At 43.9% G+C, this 17,761-nt stretch overlaps 1 protein-coding gene and 1 long non-coding RNA gene across 10 annotated transcripts in view; one reads left to right on the forward strand and one right to left on the reverse strand.

Moving 5' to 3' along the window:
- The first annotated feature begins 2 nt into the window (after positions 1-2).
- On the forward strand, positions 3-16,931 carry BRAT1 (BRCA1 associated ATM activator 1). Of its 7 annotated transcripts, none has more exons than XM_039492072.1 (14): positions 3-135; positions 3,608-3,752; positions 4,212-4,366; positions 8,068-8,215; positions 9,237-9,609; positions 9,725-9,844; positions 10,927-11,018; positions 11,674-11,792; positions 12,433-12,619; positions 13,065-13,138; positions 13,781-13,883; positions 14,216-14,314; positions 15,385-15,563; positions 15,746-16,931. In XM_039492072.1, the coding sequence occupies exons 2-14, from the start codon at positions 3,626-3,628 to the stop codon at positions 16,481-16,483; spliced, it is 2,514 nt and encodes an 837-aa protein (XP_039348006.1). In that variant the 5' UTR covers positions 3-135; positions 3,608-3,625; the 3' UTR covers positions 16,484-16,931. The 7 variants fall into 7 exon arrangements, with proteins under 7 accessions (XP_039348006.1, XP_039348001.1, XP_039348000.1 ...); XM_039492067.1 differs by lacking the exon at positions 3-135 and adding an exon at positions 362-380 and having other exon boundaries at positions 8,071-8,215; XM_039492066.1 differs by lacking the exon at positions 3-135 and adding an exon at positions 363-380.
- Positions 9,226-17,761, reverse strand: part of LOC120373535 — a 30,837-nt gene continuing 22,301 nt past the window's right edge. For all 3 annotated transcript variants that reach the window (XR_005585574.1, XR_005585573.1, XR_005585575.1), the window contains 2 exons: positions 11,645-11,800; positions 9,226-9,353 (listed from right to left, as the gene is read on the reverse strand). This is a non-coding gene — a long non-coding RNA (uncharacterized LOC120373535). The remainder of the gene's footprint in view (positions 9,354-11,644; positions 11,801-17,761) is intronic.

The raw sequence follows: 17,761 nt of genomic DNA on the forward strand, positions 1-17,761 counted from the left end.
CCGGATGAACAGGGCACGGGACGCCCGGGCCAAGAGTCTCTGCGCCCGGCGTTTGGGGAAGCGGCTTCGTCACGGGGCTGGGACAACCAAGTGTTTGCTCGGAGTTGGGAGAACACAGAGCAGGGGAGTAACGAGGTCAGCTGGGGAGCCAGCAGGCAGGGGCTGGGGAAGCCCTACTGATGGGGTTACCCAGGCAAGGGCCAGACACCCACACAAGGGCCCCACGCACAGAGTCTGGCCTGGCACCCAACATGAGGGACCCTCCTCTGGGCCCTCTCCAATAGGACCATGGTCAGATGCTGATCCCCATGGAGGGCTGGTTCTCAAGGCCCCCCGTGGATCCTGATGCTGGCACTCAAGGCCATGTACAGATGGCACCGGTGGGTCTTCATGCAGTCTGGCCAATGGCACAAAATCTGGTCTTTTTCTTATAGCCCCAGGTCCAGACGTCAAAGGATTAAATATGAATCTCAGCCCCCCATCAACTCCCTGTGTGGCCGTGGACAAGTCAGTCAGCTGCTCTGTGCCTCCTTTCTCCATCTGTAAAAGGGAGTTAATACCTCATTCCTGTGTGTGTGTGTGTGAAACCTAATTCATGAATGTTTGTATGGTGCTTTCAGATCCTCTGATGGAAGGCACCACTGAAGTGAAAAGTATTATTGGTATCCTGGTTTCTATTATTCACCATTATATTTTTTTTTTCTTTCAAGCATCGCATCTTGCTGCAATTGACACACAGATGACTGGGTCTACACTCCAAAATTTCCCAGTTACTACCTACCACCAGTTCTACCACTGGAAGTGCTAGTGTAGACTGCACTCTTGCAGAGTCCAATGTGTATTTTACCACCTTGTTGTCTAACCCTACCCAGAGAAGTTCCAAATGACCTTGTGGTAAAAAAGCCAGCACTGTTACTCATTTATGCCAGTGCTCTTATAGTTGATACCAATAGTGGAACTGAGCTAGTAGTAGCAACAGTGGGAAAATGTTGGGGAAAAGGGTTATTGTAGGCATACGTATCTTTAATTTCCTAAGGCCCAAGCACAGGACCTATTGTGGGACAGTGGCAATGACAAGGGACACAAGAAAGCTAGCCTCGCTGCATTTACATTACTACAACATTTAAATTACACTTCTATAACTAGTTTCCAGATTCCACATGTCTAGTGTTGATAATTTACACCTCAAGCTTGCGTGGGGATAGCATTCTCTCTCATCATGAGGGATAGCTGAGAGGCATGATCCCACACAACGCGCTCAGGATGGGGATCTATCTCATTTGTTAAAGTAAGAATAATACAGTGAAAACCAGCAAACCCTAAACCCAATAAAAAGAGCATTAACCTGATGTCATTAAAAATCATATTGGGATGACAAACACCAAAGGGGCTTTGTAAATATTTATGTGGAGCAATAGTGCCATCAAGTGGTCCTTCAGCAAGCAGAAATCCCCAGAGGTTCTCAGGGTCTTGCTTTCAGAAAAAGAGACAGATTTCTGAATTCAGATCAAGTGGGAACTGTCCTTCCAGCTCACCTCTCACAGAGTCAGCCTTAGCATTTTTGGACAGGCGTATAGTTTTCCATTCCTCAAATATAACTGCCTCCTGACCACTAGGGCCAGCCTGATGATTTGGGGAGGTGAGATTAATGAGATGATTCTTTGAGATACACCCCAAATGTAACTGATTTCTCCTCCATAAAGAACCGTATATGATCCTTAGGTCCCCTCTACCTCTCAAGCCTCCTGCTGTATAAATGGAGCTTAACTGTTTGTAAAGAACCCTGTGCATAGCTGCCAACAAGTAGGCCTGGGCTGCACACAGTTTTTTAAATAGATTTAACTGTTTCAGTTAGAAGTGTGATAGTCTAACAATATAGTTAAATGGATACAATCCCTAGTGTGGACACAGTTATATCAGTATAAGCTGCCTCACACCAGTATAGTTTATACCCTTATGGGGTATTCCTACAATCATCACTGGGGCTCATCTTGATTAGGAACATCAGGGGAAGAACTTGCCTTGTCTCCGCTAGGATTTTACCTTTGCGATAGCTAATTGGAGATAGCTCTTGCAATTGAAATCCCCTCACACACACCTTTTATTCAGTGAAGCCAAAGATAAAGTGCCAGTGTACACAGGCACTCTGATTTAAACCTGACAGAGCGCCATAGCTTGCTGCTACTGATGAAAATTGCTATGATCACTCTCAAACCAGTAAAGCGTGTCCACACAGGGGTCTGCACCACTTTAGTTAATACCAGTGCAGGGTTGTGCGCAGAAATGCCCCCGCCCCCCACTATCGGTACAACTTTACCCCCAGAAACCCCCCGGCACAGCCTCCCACAGCCCCGCCCCCATAGTCCCGTAGCTCCGCCCCTTGGCTATTCCGCTTCTGCGCCGTTTTACGACAGTAGGTGGGAGGCGTGGTTGGCGGCCGGTCTGAAACCGGCGCTGTCTGTGGTGAGGTGGGTGCCGCGGCCCGACTCCAGAATCCCTCAGTCAGCCCCGTTCCCCTGCTCGGTGCTTCCGGGGGAGACCTGACCCCCCCCCCACCGCGAACAGAGAGCCCGGCGCCGCGGGCCGCTCCTGCAGCGGGCGTGGGCCGGGCGCTCCCCCGGTGCTGCAGGGGGAGGTCGGCTGGAGCGGGGCCCTGGGGCGGCAGGCTTTCCTCGCCCCCTGTGCCTGGAGCGAGATCCCGGACAGCTGGGCTCCAGGGAGCCTGCGGAGCAGCTGTGGGTAGATGGCTCAGCCCGCGCGCTGAAAGGGTCTGTGGGCCAGGTCCTCAGTGGTATTTATTTGAGATCCCTTTGAGCAGGGGGTTCTCAAACTGGGGGTTGGGACCCCCTCAGGGGGTCACGAGGTTATTACATGGGGGGGTTGTGAGCTGTCAACCTCCACCCCAAACCCCTTTTGCCTCCAGCATTTATAATGGTATTAAATATAAAAACAAGTGTGTTTCATTTATTGGGGGTAGGGGTCACACTTAGAAGCTTGCTGTGTGAAAGGGGTTGCCGGAAAAATTTTTTGAGACCCACTGCCTTTGAGGATTTGGGCCTGTATCCTTACATCATCCTGGCTCCTGAAATAGTGTGAGTCAAATAGAAAGTATGATTTAATGTTTGTAAAGCACTTTGAGGCTAAAAGCAGCAGAATAAATGTTGCTTGTTACCAGATTCAGTTGCAAGCTTTCAGATGTAAAGCACTGTCTCTCTTAAGGCTTGTCTACACTACTACGCAGGGTTGATCTAAGATACGCAACTTCAGCTACGTGAATAGTGTAGCTGAAGTTGACATACTTAGATCTACTTACTGTGGTGCCTTCACTGCAGTAAGTTGACAGCTGATGCTCCCCTGTCGACTCTGCTTGTGCTTCTCGTTCCTGTGGAGTACCGGAGTCGACGGGAGAGCACTCAGCAGTCAATTTATCGCATCAGTCAACCCCCGCTGGATCGATCGCTGCCTGCCGATCCAGTGAGTAGTGTAGACAAGCCCTTAGATTTCACAGCAAAGTGTGTCTACCTTGTACCTCCCTACTTGACTTTCAATGTTGCCTTGCTATGGAGATGCACTTCCACTGAGTTTGTTTCTCACATTCTTTTACCAGAAGAAAACCAGACACACTATGGACAGGGAATGTTCTCAGCTCCTGCCGTCTGTTTGTGCAGTTCTAGGAGACTCAAGGCAACTTGTTGCAGATGACACCTTTCTAGAGAAATTTCTGGACTGGTTTAAGACTCTGACTGAAACAGGTAATTTTGGCTGTCTGGATTTGGCTTATGCCTCTTGGTAGCCAGAGGGATAATCACGGATGTGTTTAAGAAGAATTAATATTGTACATACCACTTGGTTGTACCTCTAGGTTTTAAATAAAATGGTAGCTTGTCTGAGGGTGATAGAAGCATCCCTCAATTTGGAGGGTGCTGTCTGGACACTTTCATACTGTAACAAGAACACACACAAGCTTTAAAGGGAAGTTTTGTTTCACTTCTTGTAAGTGGCTGAGATTCTTAAGCTAATAAAATATTAATGTCTGTAAAAGGGCTGGTGCTTTAAACGCTTCTGAATCATTGTCCAACTGACAACTAAGTGGGTACACTTTATGCTTGTTGGCTTTTAGGTGAACCTGCTAGAACTGTAATACAAAATAAAGATGTCCTAGAAATGATAGTCAATTGTTGCTCCACCTTCCATGGATGTTTCTTCCCCAGAATCTAGCCTGCTGCTGTTACAGGAGAATCCATGCTTGACAGAGCTCATCACGTGCGTGCTGAAACTGAAGGATCCAAGTTCTAGCACTCTTTCCTTTATTCTGAGATTAACAGGAATATTCGCGGCCTCTGAAAGCTGCTTCCAGTATTTACAGGTAAGTTAAGGCTTAAGCGACTAATCACAGAAGCACTTCCACTACTCAGCTTTTGTCGACCTCACCTGAATAAAATACAACTATAGTTATGTAGGGTTATTTTCTAGTAAGAACAATCCAGTCCTGAAGTCATTCAAGCATTGAGTCCTGTTGCTAGAGTCACTCTCTGGGATTGTCAGAGCAGACAGAAGGCAATAAAAGCCGCTACTTGCTCATCCTTGCATGCAACAGGGTATGTATGCAGAACACAGCTGTCAAATGCTTGGGAGAGGGGAAGAGAAATTACATGTCTCAGCCCCAAAACTGAATATAGAATGACCACTTGTATGACTGTCTCACATTTGTTAATCTCTTTTGAGGCATGTGACAATAAGTAAACTGTTTTCAAGGAGTTGTGTGTACATGCTGCTATGCAGGTACTATCTTCAGTAGGTTTTAACTTTGCATTTCCTGAATTCTGGTTATATACCATCATTCAAAATTAATCAGTTAATTTACATGGCTTAGTGTCAGAACTCTGCTTTAAAATGTGCTACCAAAACACATTTATAAAAATCACACATGACATTTTAGCACAAAGTATTTCATCCCCTGTGAGCTCACTATTTTGGACTTCAGGATGATGGATAAAAATGAATTAATCACTCACTGAAAGTTGGTGGTTGCCTACAGACCAGTGATCATGACTCACTTATAGTCAATGTAGGCAAACAAAACAGCCCCAGCCAGTAATATATTTATGGGCTGCTTCAAAAGAGCTAATTTCCAAGGCTGAGAAAAATTGAGCAAAATTGACTGGGAGGAAAACTTAGATAGAAAAATGTGAATGGAAATTGGGAACTCTTTTTAAGAAGAGTTTAAGATGGCCAGAAAATCATGATTCCTCGTTCAAAAAAGAGGATAACTTTGGCTAAAAGCCCATACTGCTTCAGTGGTGAAGTAAAGACAGCAATTAGAAATAAAAAGGCAATATATTAAAAAAGGGGAAATAGTAATCAATATAAACTAAAAGTTACAAAGTGTAGGAAATTGATAAGAGAAGCTAAAGACTTTAGAGGAAACTCAATGGCTGGCAGGGCTAAGAACAATAAGTATATTAGGAACAAAAGACATCCGAGCAATGTTATAGGCACATTTCTAGATGAGATGGTAAAATTTTTAATAATTCACAAAAGACAAAAGTGTTAAATAAATATTTCTATTCTGTATTTGGAAAGAAGCAGCATTATGTATTCGTATCATATGAAGATGAAGTACTTTCCAGTTCATTAGCAACTGAGGAGGATGTTAGACATCATCTACGAGGCATACACATTTTTAAATCTGCAGGTCTACATAACTTTCCTGCAGAGTCTTAAAAGCATTGGCTGAGCAGATCTGTGACATGCTGGTTTTGATTTTCATAAATCTTGGAATAGTGGGAAAATCCAAAAGACTGGAAGAGTGCTAATGTTATCCTAATATTAAAAAAAGGCAAGTGGGATGACTTAGGTAGTGGTAGGCTAGTTAAGCTGACATGAATTCCAGGCAAAATAATGGTAGAGCTAATAATGGAATTCAGTTGATAAAAATCAAAAGTTAGGAATATAACTAGTGTAAGTCAACCTGGTTTTATGGAAAACGGGTCATGTTAAATGAATCTGATTTAATTCTTCTGCAATTAAAAGTGTGGTTGATAAGGTAACTCTGTAGATGTAATATACTTAGACTTTAAGGCATTTGACTTCTACCACATAACATTGTTTGCAAAATTAGCACTATACCATATAAAAGGAGCACACTAAATGGATTTACTGGCTAACTGACAGATCTCAAAAAGTAGTTTTCAATGGGGCATCATCACATGGGAGTGTTTCTAGTAGGGTTCCATAGGGATCTGTACTAGATATACTGTTCAGTGCATTCAGCGATCTGGAAGTAAATATAAAAAACTGCTGGTCAAACTTACAGGTAACAAAGATAGGTGGAGTGGTAAATAACAGTGAGGACAGGGCAGTCATACAGAGTGATATGGATCATTTGGTAACCTGGCCCATTCAAACAAAATGGGTTTTATTACAGTCAAATGCAAAGTTACACATCTATGGACAAGGAATGCAAGCCATATCTACAGAATGGGGGGGCTGTATCTTGGAAAGCAGTGACTCTGAAAAGGATTTAGGGCTCAAAGCATAAGCAACTGAACATGAGCTCCCAGTGTGATGCTGTGCCAAAAGGACTAATGTGATCCATAGCTGTACAAATAGGGGAGTAGGAAGGTGATTTTACCCTTCTGTACAGTCTTAGTGAGACCAATACTAGAATACTACATCCAGTCCTGGTGTCCACATTAAAAAAAAAAAAAGGTGGTTTAAAAATTAAAGCAGGCATAGAAGAGAACCACAAGAATTATTCAGAGGACAGGAGAAAATGCTTTACAGTTAGAGACAAAGAGTGCAATCTGTTTAGCTTATAAAAAAGAAGACTGAGGGTGGCTTGATTACATTATTTAAGTGCTGTCATGGGAAGAAAGAACTGTGTACTAAAGGGCTCTTTAATCTAGCAGAGAAATACATAACAAGAACCAATGGCTGGAAACAGAAGACAGATTAAATTAGAAATTAGGCATAAATTTAACAGTGAGTGTGATTAACCACTGGAACAAACTACAAAGTAGGGGAAGTAATGAATTCTCAATCTCTTGATGTCTTTGGATCAAAACTGGGTACCTTTTTGGAAGGTATTGTTTAGCCAGACACAAGTTATTCGGCTTCATACAAGGGTAACTGGGTGAAATTTAGTGCTCTGTGATATATAAGAGGTCAGACTAACCGGGCTCCAGGATGCTTTTCTCAAACTGGGTGCATTGTGGAAGGAGGAAAATAAACCACATAAAGCCATGGTATACACCAGTATCTCTCCTTCAATCTACACTAAATTTACAGTGATCTAAACGCATTTTGGGCAGTGGTTTAATTTGTGAAAACTTATACATGCTTCAGACAAAGCAGCTAGTATATGCCAAATTGATCAGCAAACATTAATACATTAAGCCAGACTTGCAAACCCACTAAACCATGGGAATTCTGACTTAATGTAGGCACCACTTTCTTGTCTCTGCCATATGGTGTGCTTCAAGTAATAGCACACAATAATAATAATTTTATCTAGTGTTTTTCATCTTTAAAGTGCCTTGTAGTGTGTGTCTTCTAACAGCATCCTACAGCAGAGGCTGGATAATAGTAGCTCCCCAGAAAGATCCTTTTAATTTAAATTGCAATAATGGAACATAGTTTTTCCTGTGAGTAGGACAGGGTGGGGACCCAGCAGTTTCAGTGTGCCTCAAATATGAGGGAAATATGTTTTTTTAAATCCCCTTGTTTTGTATGGTGGTAGCTGAATTTAGAGTGTGCTCTAAAGTCAGATCGAGGCCTACAGGGAAGAGAACACCTGGCTAGGAAACAACCTCATGGGGCTGTTATAGCCTTAGAATTTTTCCTAAAGTTCTAAAAATCTCATTCAAATGGTTAACATTTCTCTCACTCCTGGTTAAGCATGTGACAAATGTTTTCCCTAGATATGCAGAGCACCTTTTATTAAATGTTTTAATTAGGTAGGGTTTCACTGTGGTGGTTATCATCAAATTGATACACACAGCTAACCTACAAGCCCCAAAAACTGCTTGCTGCATAGTTTACTTGTGTTCTCTACTCTTGACTCAGCAGAGGGAGCTGTTGATCAGTCTCTTTGGAGAGGTGGGGCCTCTCAGCAGTGCTCTGTGGGAAGAGGCATCTGTGCGAAGCGGCTGGGTCCAGGGGGTGCACAGCATGGTGCAGCACCAGAGCTCCCTCCATTTTTTGTACAACTGTGGTGAGCATTGTTTCTTGCCAGTATTCTTTAACTTCTTAAATCCTTACTGTGCCTTGGCTATTGTAATCTGTCACTTAAGTGTTAAATGAGCAGAATCGTCGTAGGATATTATGTTTAGATGTCATTATTTTACTTTGAGAAAAATAAAATGAGGAAACAATGACAGAAGGGACTTAAGCTGTTGTAAAAGTTAATCGTATTGCTTTATTTTTATTACACGAACATATGTATTAAGGTTCCTCAATATAAAAAAAATAGCCTCCATGTTGGAGGGAGAAACACACACCCAATAGGCAAAGTAAAAATAGTGCATTAGAAAGCCGCCAAAATTCTTATTTGCAGTCTATTGGAAATAGTTCAGGATTATTGTACTCTAGGGAAATTAACCCAGGTTTCGTTCCCATGCACTTTTAATTGGGCTTGTAGATTTTACTCAATGTGGGCAGTCCTATTTGTATTTTATATTCAAATAATCCACTAGTCTTTAATAATTAATGGCTGGTAACTTAACTAGGTATCTAATAAAGACTGTTAACATATACAGAACATCTTAACTCAGATCAGTTTATCAGTCTAAACTAAAACTAACAGCCTCCTCCAGCTGTCAGTTCCTACACCCCGAAGATTCTATTCATTCTCTGTAAACCACAGTAACACATCCTGAATGGCATAAGTGGTAGTAGTGTGCACTGCGCTATGTCGGCGGGAGAGTATAAGCTGCCTATCACAGCCCCTATAATCTTGCAGGTGGAAAACAGAAATTTTACAATACCAGCCATTGTCATTTTTATTTCCTTTTCCCCCCCATATGGTCAATGATGGATAGACTGCCTTTTCTCAGTCTGTTCATGTGTAACATTAAGTTTTTCTTTTCATTTTAAACTTTACATTTTAATTTGTGAGAGTTACTCAGAAGTAAGATGATACATGATTGGATTGCAATGAATTCTCCAAGCTGCAACAAACCTCTTGTTTCTTTGCGCGTCATGGCTTTGTTGTTGTTGTTTTTCCTTTTACATAGGAGCCATAGATGTGATCTTCACTCTGCAGGGAGACCCCAGCCTGTTTGTGGCTTCAGCTGCCAATCAGCTTTTAGTGCACATGCTCACCTTCTCTCTACAGTCATTCCAGACTAAACCTGTAAATATAAAGGACTGTGATTGGCCAATATGTGCTCAAAAGCTTATAGTGCACATTGAAGAGTCCCTTAAATCCAACTCTGCCTCTCGTATCAAGCAGTCCTTGAAGCTGCTAACCAGTGTGTTTGGTTGCTGTCATGATCTGTGGACTGAAGTACTTTGGTCCCGGCTATCAGAGCCAATTGTATATCTCTTGGAGGAGGAGCCAGTCCACGCCGGGCACTTACTGGTGGACCTTTTCCTTAGCATGGCAAGGTAAAGACCTCTTTGGAACTTGGATTCATGCAATACTGTCCAAAATGTTACAAGAAATGTGGTTGTCTTTTCCAAGGGTGTTCCCCAAAAATATGTTAACACTTCTTTCTTTCAGGTCTCCTGTGTTTAGCTGCCCTGAATGTAGCCTGTGGACATCAGTAACGTGTGCTCTGGAGCACTTAAACCCAGCTCAAGTTGGTCGTTTGGCAGTGGGAGTACTGAAGCTTCAGGAATGGTATGAATTGTTGGTATCAAACTTTAAAAAGCTTTCTTATGTTCTTGGAATATTATTCTGCAAATCTTTTAATAAGTTGTCAAGTCCCTTTCTGATTGTCAGTGTTCTATATGAGGAGAGAAACTTTGTAGTGCAACTCACTGCCATTGGTACAGAAAGTGTGTCCAGGAGCTGGACATGCTGGTGGTTTGACAGTCCAGTTCCAAACTGGAGGTACAGGAGAATCAAATGCCCTGTACGTGCTCTCAAATCCCACCTACAGTCAGCCAGCCTCTAGGGTCAGAATGGCAAACTTTGTTTTTGCTCTCTAGCGCCAAAGTTAACATTCAGAGTAGGCATTATCTTGAGTGCAAGTCAAACACGACTTCCCTCTATTTCCTTCCCCTTCACATATGCTGTCTAATAGAAGTACCCTCTCTGCTTGCCAGCAGAAATCACCATCGTTGCTCTAGGGACTTCTATCTAAACCAGAAATGTGAGGAGCAATTAATTTATTGTAAATAGGAGAGAATTATTGGGTGCACATGATCCAGTGTTGCAGGTTAAGTAATGCCTACACTCTGAGTATATGACATTGTTTAGATGGGAAGAAGGTCACCCAGGATTCCGTCCCTTTACAATCATAGAATATCAGAGTTGGAAGGGACCTCAGGTGGTCATCTAGTCCAACCCCCTGCTCAAAGCAGGACCCATCCCCAGACAGATTTTTACCCCAGTTCCCTAAATGGGGCCCCTCAAGGATTGAACTCACAACCCTGGGTTTAGCAGGCCAATGCTCAAACCACTGGGCTATCCCTCCCCCCTTCTCTTGGAAAACTTCACACCAAAACGAGTCAGCTCTACTGCAGTGACATTGCTTGAAAACCACAAAGACCTTTCTCCTCCCTCTCCTGGCTTAGCGCAGGAAGCTTGGGACAGAGCTTGGCACACATGGCAATGTGTTACTCTCCCACCAGTACCAGCCTGATTTAAGGCTGAAAGAATTTACTCTTGTGAATTATGAATTTACTAATCAGAATTTGGGGGCAGATGCTTAGGGAGAACAAATTGTTGTGTGTTCACTGCTACTTCTTCCTTTGAAGCCCACAGGCAGTAAGGATCCAAGCTCTGAGTGTTGTTCTTCAACCAATGGACTGTATTCTGAAAGCAGCCTCCCAACCCTTGGAATACCCAGGTATAATAGTTATAGACAAGTGAAGGATAAACAACCAATCTGCCTATAAAGGACAAGACTGTATCCAGAAGGAATGGGGGTATGAGTATCTTTAATGAGTGGAGGGAAGTGAACAACTGAAGTAACAACTGTTGTGTAAGAGTGAGACTAAAGTCAAGAAGCAGTGTTTGTGATATAGCTGCCAGAGTATACAGCAGGGATCAGGAACATTTGGCATGCAGCCGGGCTGCTTTGTTTACTAGCCGCGTCCGCAAGTTCGGCTGATTATGGCTCCCACTGGCTGCGGTTCACCGCTCCAGGCCAATGGGGGCTGCGGGAAGCAGTGCGAGATGAGGGATGTGCTGGCCTCTGCTTCCCGCAGCCCCCATTGGCCTGGAGCGGTGAACCGCAGCCAGTAGGAGCCGTGATCAGCCGAACCGGCAGACGTGGCAAGTAAACAAACCGGCCCAGCCCGCCAAGGGGCTTACCCTGGCAAGCCGCATGCCAAACACTGCTAATCCCTGGTATGCAGTATTCTGCTGAGGGAAGGGTCTTATTCTTCAGTGAAGGATGGCACTAAATCCATTCCTTCCTTTACTTAAAACTCTGTTGCCCTCTCTATTTCAAACCCATTGCTGTACTCTAACCTCAGTTCTCTCCTCCTTTCCATCTCCAGGTTTGCTGAATAAGTCTGTGAATGATTCTGCCACTGTTGAAACTCTTCTGTCCTGCAGATCCTCTTGTGCTAGCTTCCTGTGTCAGACGTTGGCTCATCTGGAGGAGCTGCAGTACCTGGTAGTGGTCTGGGGAAGGAATGGGCTACTTGAAAGATTTCATTAAGATAGGCCCTATTGTGAAAATCTGCAACCAAACAGAACAGGGAGAAAGGTTGGCAGTGGGGACTTTCCATTGGTGACACATCTAGTTAAAGAAGAAATCTTCTCCCATCTTGTTTCTACCTCACTTGCAGAACAGGCATATTTAAGCTTTAAAAGAAGGCTGCATTTAGCTTATGCATCACAACCATCACAGTGGATTTGAGGCTACTGTCTACCACGTCAGTGATGGCAGAGAGATGATCATCTTTCCTCCTTCACCCACCCATACCAAGTTTGCCATCTAGCACTGCAGAAGTTTCTATTCATAAGTTTCCTTTCAGATTCTGAGGTCTCATCTATTGTAAACCCTTTTTTAAATTGCTTTCTCTAGTACTAATAGTAACCCTCCCTCATTTGTGCAATAGCTTTTTGGAGTGTGGGAGGAAACCTGTTCATAACTATCAGACTTGTGATACCACAGGGATGATGCCACATTAGAATGAAAGAGGTTTCTGCCCATCCTATCCAACTTCTCTTGTAATAGAAAAATACATACACTGCATATACAAACACATGCATGAGGTATTTGCTAGAAACTTATCTGCTTTCTCTCTTAGACCTGCTTGCCAGTGGATTTGCCCCATATACCTTTGCTACAGTCTGTAGTGACAATATTGCAATTCTGTATTGGCCTTGCGGCTCCAGCATCCTGTCTGGGAAACAAGATCAGTAGAATTCTGATTGGTTGCTTCAGAGTTCAGCGGTCAGCACTTGACAGCCTGGGCGCGCTCTCTCACTGGGAAAGTGAGTGTTTTCCACGTTTTATGCTTCAGTGTATTTACTTATTTCTGGAATTTGTAGCCATTCTGGATTTGTAGCGGTGCAAAGTGTCCTGTACCCATTTCCTCTCTCAGCCTCTGGGTCTGGGTCCACCATTTTGAGGTATAAGAACAAACTGTTTCCCAAGTTTGTTCAGTTCTGGGCTTCTCAGCCCATACATCAACTTCACCACTGACTCTTCATCACTGTTGGTAAGTTAGAGCAATTAGTGATGAAAGCAGTTTTTATAGGTAGGCCATTTCTTTTCTCCCCTGCTTTCAGAAATAATGTATTTTGCTGTTTAGTGGAATTACACTTGCTTTCCTCCCCTACAGATAGTTCTGTAATAAATATTGGTATTTCAAGAGCTGATTTGTCTTTTTTTTCTGATTAGTATTGATCGTTGGCTATCACTTTTCCTGTGTTTCAGGTCACAGTGTATTCATGGGAAGTGTATTTGACATCCTCCTTGCATACCTGAAGAGTCCAGATACCAGTCCTACTGTAAGTACAGAAAACAAATCACTGAAGTGATAGTTTACTAAAACAGTAATTCTAGTGTCATTAGGATGTGGTTCTGAGAAACTGTTTGACACCACAAACAACTGTACTGGAACATCTTAAGAGGCCCCTGTCTCAGCTCTGAGTGACAGAGGAAGTGGCTCAAGAAATGTGATTAAGCCATTATACAACTGTTTCCTTTCAAAGATATTGAACACAGTCAGGAGTGATTGTACCCAAGAGTAGTGTCACATCACACTTCCCTCAATCTTGGGGTTTCTAGTACTTGGTCCTGGGTTTGCCAATGTTTTTGGTATTACATTATTGCATTGCTGAGATGACTGGAGATTTCCTGCTGGTTGAGACTCTGGAAAATTAGAAGCTGGTATTAAGAGTAGACACGTTCCAGGAGCCTGCTAGGAAAACAAGCAGGCACCATTGGATTCTTGATCTAGGCAATGTTTACCAGCAGCGTAGTTCTTGATAACAGAGGATGTTGGGTTGTTATCCCTAGCAGTTTGGCTACAATTGAAGACTAAGCAAATGTTATCCAGTGTAAATGCAAAAAAAATGCCTCCTCGTGAAGTGAATATTAGAAGGGCAGCCTCCCTCTGATTGCTGTAGCCCTGCTTTGTCGTGTTCTAGGTTCTGAAGAAGTCATTTCAAGCAACACTCAAATGGCTGGTGAGTTTGTCAGAGGCACCCAGCTCCAAGGATCACTGGCAACAGACTGAGCAGTTTCTCCGAGGTAAGGAAACTGTTGGGGGTAAAGTCAAACTAATGGCATAAAGTATTCCAGCAGTAATGGGCAAATAATTCCAACAGAGAAGTAGTCTCGTATAGAACTGCTACTCTGCCTGTCTTTCACAATCCCTATATTAGGTGCACATATACTTACATATAACACTGCTTGTTGGAGCAGTGTCCAATAAGATGTGGGATCTCTGAAGGAAGTATGCAACAGCAGTAAAAGATATTGCATATGATGATTTAAAGGATGCTAATGTTTAACAAAAAAAAATTGCTACTACTGACTTGGTCCCTTCCTGTTGAGCTAAACCTATTGCTTGCCATGTGCAGATCTGTTTCTGGTGCTGCAGAAGCGTTTGTGCAGCCCTTACTGGGAAGTACGGGACTCTGCCCTGGAATTTCTCACCCTCCTGGTTAAGCATCTGAGAGGTAAGTGCAGAGAAATTAACATTTTAGATTTGAGGCCTATCACCACATCCAAGCATTTAATACCCAGAACCCCTCCTTCCCCCCCCCCCCCCCAAAAAAAACAAAAAAACCCATCGCACCCAACACTTTTGAGTGGCCTAAGCCATGAGAAACCCTGACAAGTCATCCGATAGGTTTATCCTGTTTTCCCACTGTGGTCCCAGTGCTGAGTCCTCCTGAAGTTCCAGACAGAGCAGTTTTAAGGAATTTGACTAGGAGGCAGTGAAACAATGAGGTATGGAGGGAGGCAGTTCATATCTGTTAAAGGCAAATAATAATGTCCCCCTTCTCCAACAGTGTCTCGAAGTGGAATGGATAACGTTTCACTGAGCTGGCAGTGGGGCAGGATTTGGGGGGCTTGCACAAGAGCACACACCTGCATGGTGCATAGGCTTTCTGCCCACTGCAGAGTCACCCTCCATTCCCCCCTTACACGGCAGAGGCCCAGCTCTGAGGCCAGCATAGTTAACCCCACAGTAGCTCAGTTCCTGTTTGATGGCAGAGAGGAAAGAATTAATTTCTTTTCCCTACTTCTGTCCTCAAACCAAAGTGGAACTCTCTAGTGCGCAACCCAGCTGCTTGTCCTAGCACACAGCCTCTGGCTCTGGGCCTTGAGAAGCTCACACCTGTTTCATGGGACCTGCAGACCCCTCACTGGCACTATCAGTTATTCAGCATGTGTTGGGTAGGTTCTTTAAAACCATCAGGGCTAGACATTCATTTTTAAATAAAAGCCTAAATTCAGCAAGCTGAGAGTAAATACCCACTTGCCAGGGAGAGGTTCATTTGCATGCACACCAAAGGCAAGTAGATTTTCTGAGCTCTAACAATGGGGGCGGGGGGTTGACTGGAATTCAACAAGCCCGTGGTAGTGCACCTGTGCTCTTATCAGCAGTTGTCTGGTCTGCACAGCAGCTCAACTCATTCTGCCGGCAGACGACATCCTGGTAAGACGAGGGGCTGTTTCCACTGGACACAGTTTGGCTGGATAGAGGAATAAAGCCTTTCTTTGGATTTCTGTATATTTACAGAGAAGGAGGGGTTCAGGCAAGTTCTCTTCTCTTCGGAGGTGCCCAAGCTCACAGAGGATCTTCTTGAGGACCCAGAGAGTTATGTGCGAGCAAGTGCTGTGACAGCCCTGGGACAGCTGTCCTTCCTCACCCATCTCATCTCAAAGAAGCCTGGCCTAGAAAATGGAAATATTAAAGAGGTAAGGGAGGGGGAAGATAACCCACAGCAGAATCTAGTAGAACTTCCCAGGAGCAAATAGGAGATTTTGCAGCCATTAACTAAGATGCTGAAGCACTAGAGAGAAACTGGAGTGTTTAGAACTCTTTAGCCAAGAGTTTCCATTTTTTAAAACATGTTCCCTCCTTGTTTTCTCATTCTTAGAAAAGCATCGTAGCACAGCTTAAAGAAATCTTATCAACAGACTCAGAGGGCTTCCCTAGAAGAGCTGTGATCAGGGTCTTCATTGACTGGCTGAGAGAAGGCCACCCAGATGTACTGAAAGACACTGAGCAGTTTGTCTCCAGCGTGCTCCAAGCTGTGAACAGCGATTTAGACTGGGAAGTTAAAGCTGGTGGTTTGGAACTGGCTGAAGTTTTCTCTGCCCAGACACTTGGACGGCTTGGCCTTGCTGCATGCCCATATGCTGCTGTCTTATCCTCTGCCACCCGCTCCACTCATCTGAGTGAGTCTCTGCAGATATTCTGCCGGGTGAAACTGTTTGAGTTCCTGTTTGGTGCTTTGTGTGACTGTGACAGGCCAGTGGCTCAGAAAGCCTGCGATATCCTCATTGCCTTGAAAGCTGAGCTCTGTGATGAGAGCAGCCTGAAGGAGGGAACAAGTGCAGGCTTGTCTACAGAAGCACGTGGTATTGCTTGGTTAGAAGAGACTCTGAGGAGATGGAGTTCCTGTGCCAAGCCCTGTCCCAGAGGTGATGCTGATGAGGCTGGATCCCAAGACCCAGACGGTGTGCTGCTGGTTTTGAGAACAGTGGACTTAGAAGGGCTGCACAGGTCTCTGAACAGAAGTAGTGACCACATTGAGAAGAGCCCTCAATCCCTCTTGCAGGACATCCTGGCCACTGTGGGGACCTTGGAGGAGAATGAAGCTGACTGCTATTAAAGTCAGTGGCAGGTTCTTGCTTAGAGAGGAAGCCATTCCAAACTGGTATCTGGCTGCAGGAGAAGTTACTTGCTACCCAAGAGTAGAAACCAGACCTTGCAAAAGGGGAAACTGTTAAAGAAAGGCCCAGGAGGAGGACTCTGTCTTGGACTGGTCTGAACAGTGAGGATGACAACTTGGCTGGCTATCAAACGGGTTAGACAGTCATTAGTGGCATGTTGTCCTTGCTAGCTGTGGCCCAGAATGCAAGGAATTTAAATGAGAGAGTAGTTAAGAGGTGCAGCCAGGGAACTATAACACAATGTATTTTAACAAGTGATTGTTAAATACAGGGTCTGTTTGAATTCAGACTCTGTAGTCACTGCCCAAAGTGTTTTTTTTTTTTTAAAAAGTCCAAAAAAGCATCTGTTTCATTTTAATATACCCTCACGTAAAGAGAAAAGTACCCCCCCCCCCCCAAAAAAAAGTTTTAAAACTGATTTAAAGTGCTGGTGTAAACAAGGTAAAAAAAATCTATAAACCCTTTTTTAGAGCCTGGTTGGTTAAACTTGCTGAAAGCTGGTTCAAGTAGACTGGTTTTAAAAGGGTTCTATCCATTTTTGCTTTGTCTACACTACCACTCTAAAATCAGAGTCCCTGCTATAGTGAAGGGCCTAGAGGCAGAGGAGAACATTTAGGGAAGAGTCATAACATCAGTGTGTTGAATGTTTCCTGTAACTGTGGCAGGAGATCAATTAAAAATTACATTGGCAAAAACGTTTCTGACTTCTTCCTGCACAGGTTCCTAGGGAGAAGATGAGATGCGAGGTGCAATACACTTGCATTTCAGTGACGCAGGGGCAATTGCAGTTGCTAAGCCTTCAGAGTGCTCTAGTCTCCATTTCAGAAAAGCTGGAATGACTCCCAGTGGGAGAAGGCGGCTTTGGCAGCTGGAGCTTTTTGATAAAATGGCAATGTGTCAGACTTGGGTTTGCCTCAGCCAAGTCAACAAACCTCCTTAATTAGACACCTAGCAGCCATACCCAAAGTGGCAGGGCTGCTTTCTGAGGACAATTTGACAGCTTTTAGAAAGCTTGGGGGAGATTTGTAGTTTACAACTTCAGCAGCCCAAGAAGCGACACTGTATTAAAACCTCTCCTCTGTAGTGAAACAGCACAGCCATGGCAACAGTGTCAAACTGTACCTAAGCCCCTTGAGCACCGATGTGAAACTATACCATTCCTGGTTGGCAAGGTAAGAACACGCCATTCCGTTTAGGCTAATGGAGGATACTGAAGC

This window comes from Mauremys reevesii, linkage group 10 (assembly GCF_016161935.1).
Source record: "Mauremys reevesii isolate NIE-2019 linkage group 10, ASM1616193v1, whole genome shotgun sequence".
Taxonomy (NCBI): Eukaryota; Metazoa; Chordata; order Testudines; family Geoemydidae; genus Mauremys; species Mauremys reevesii.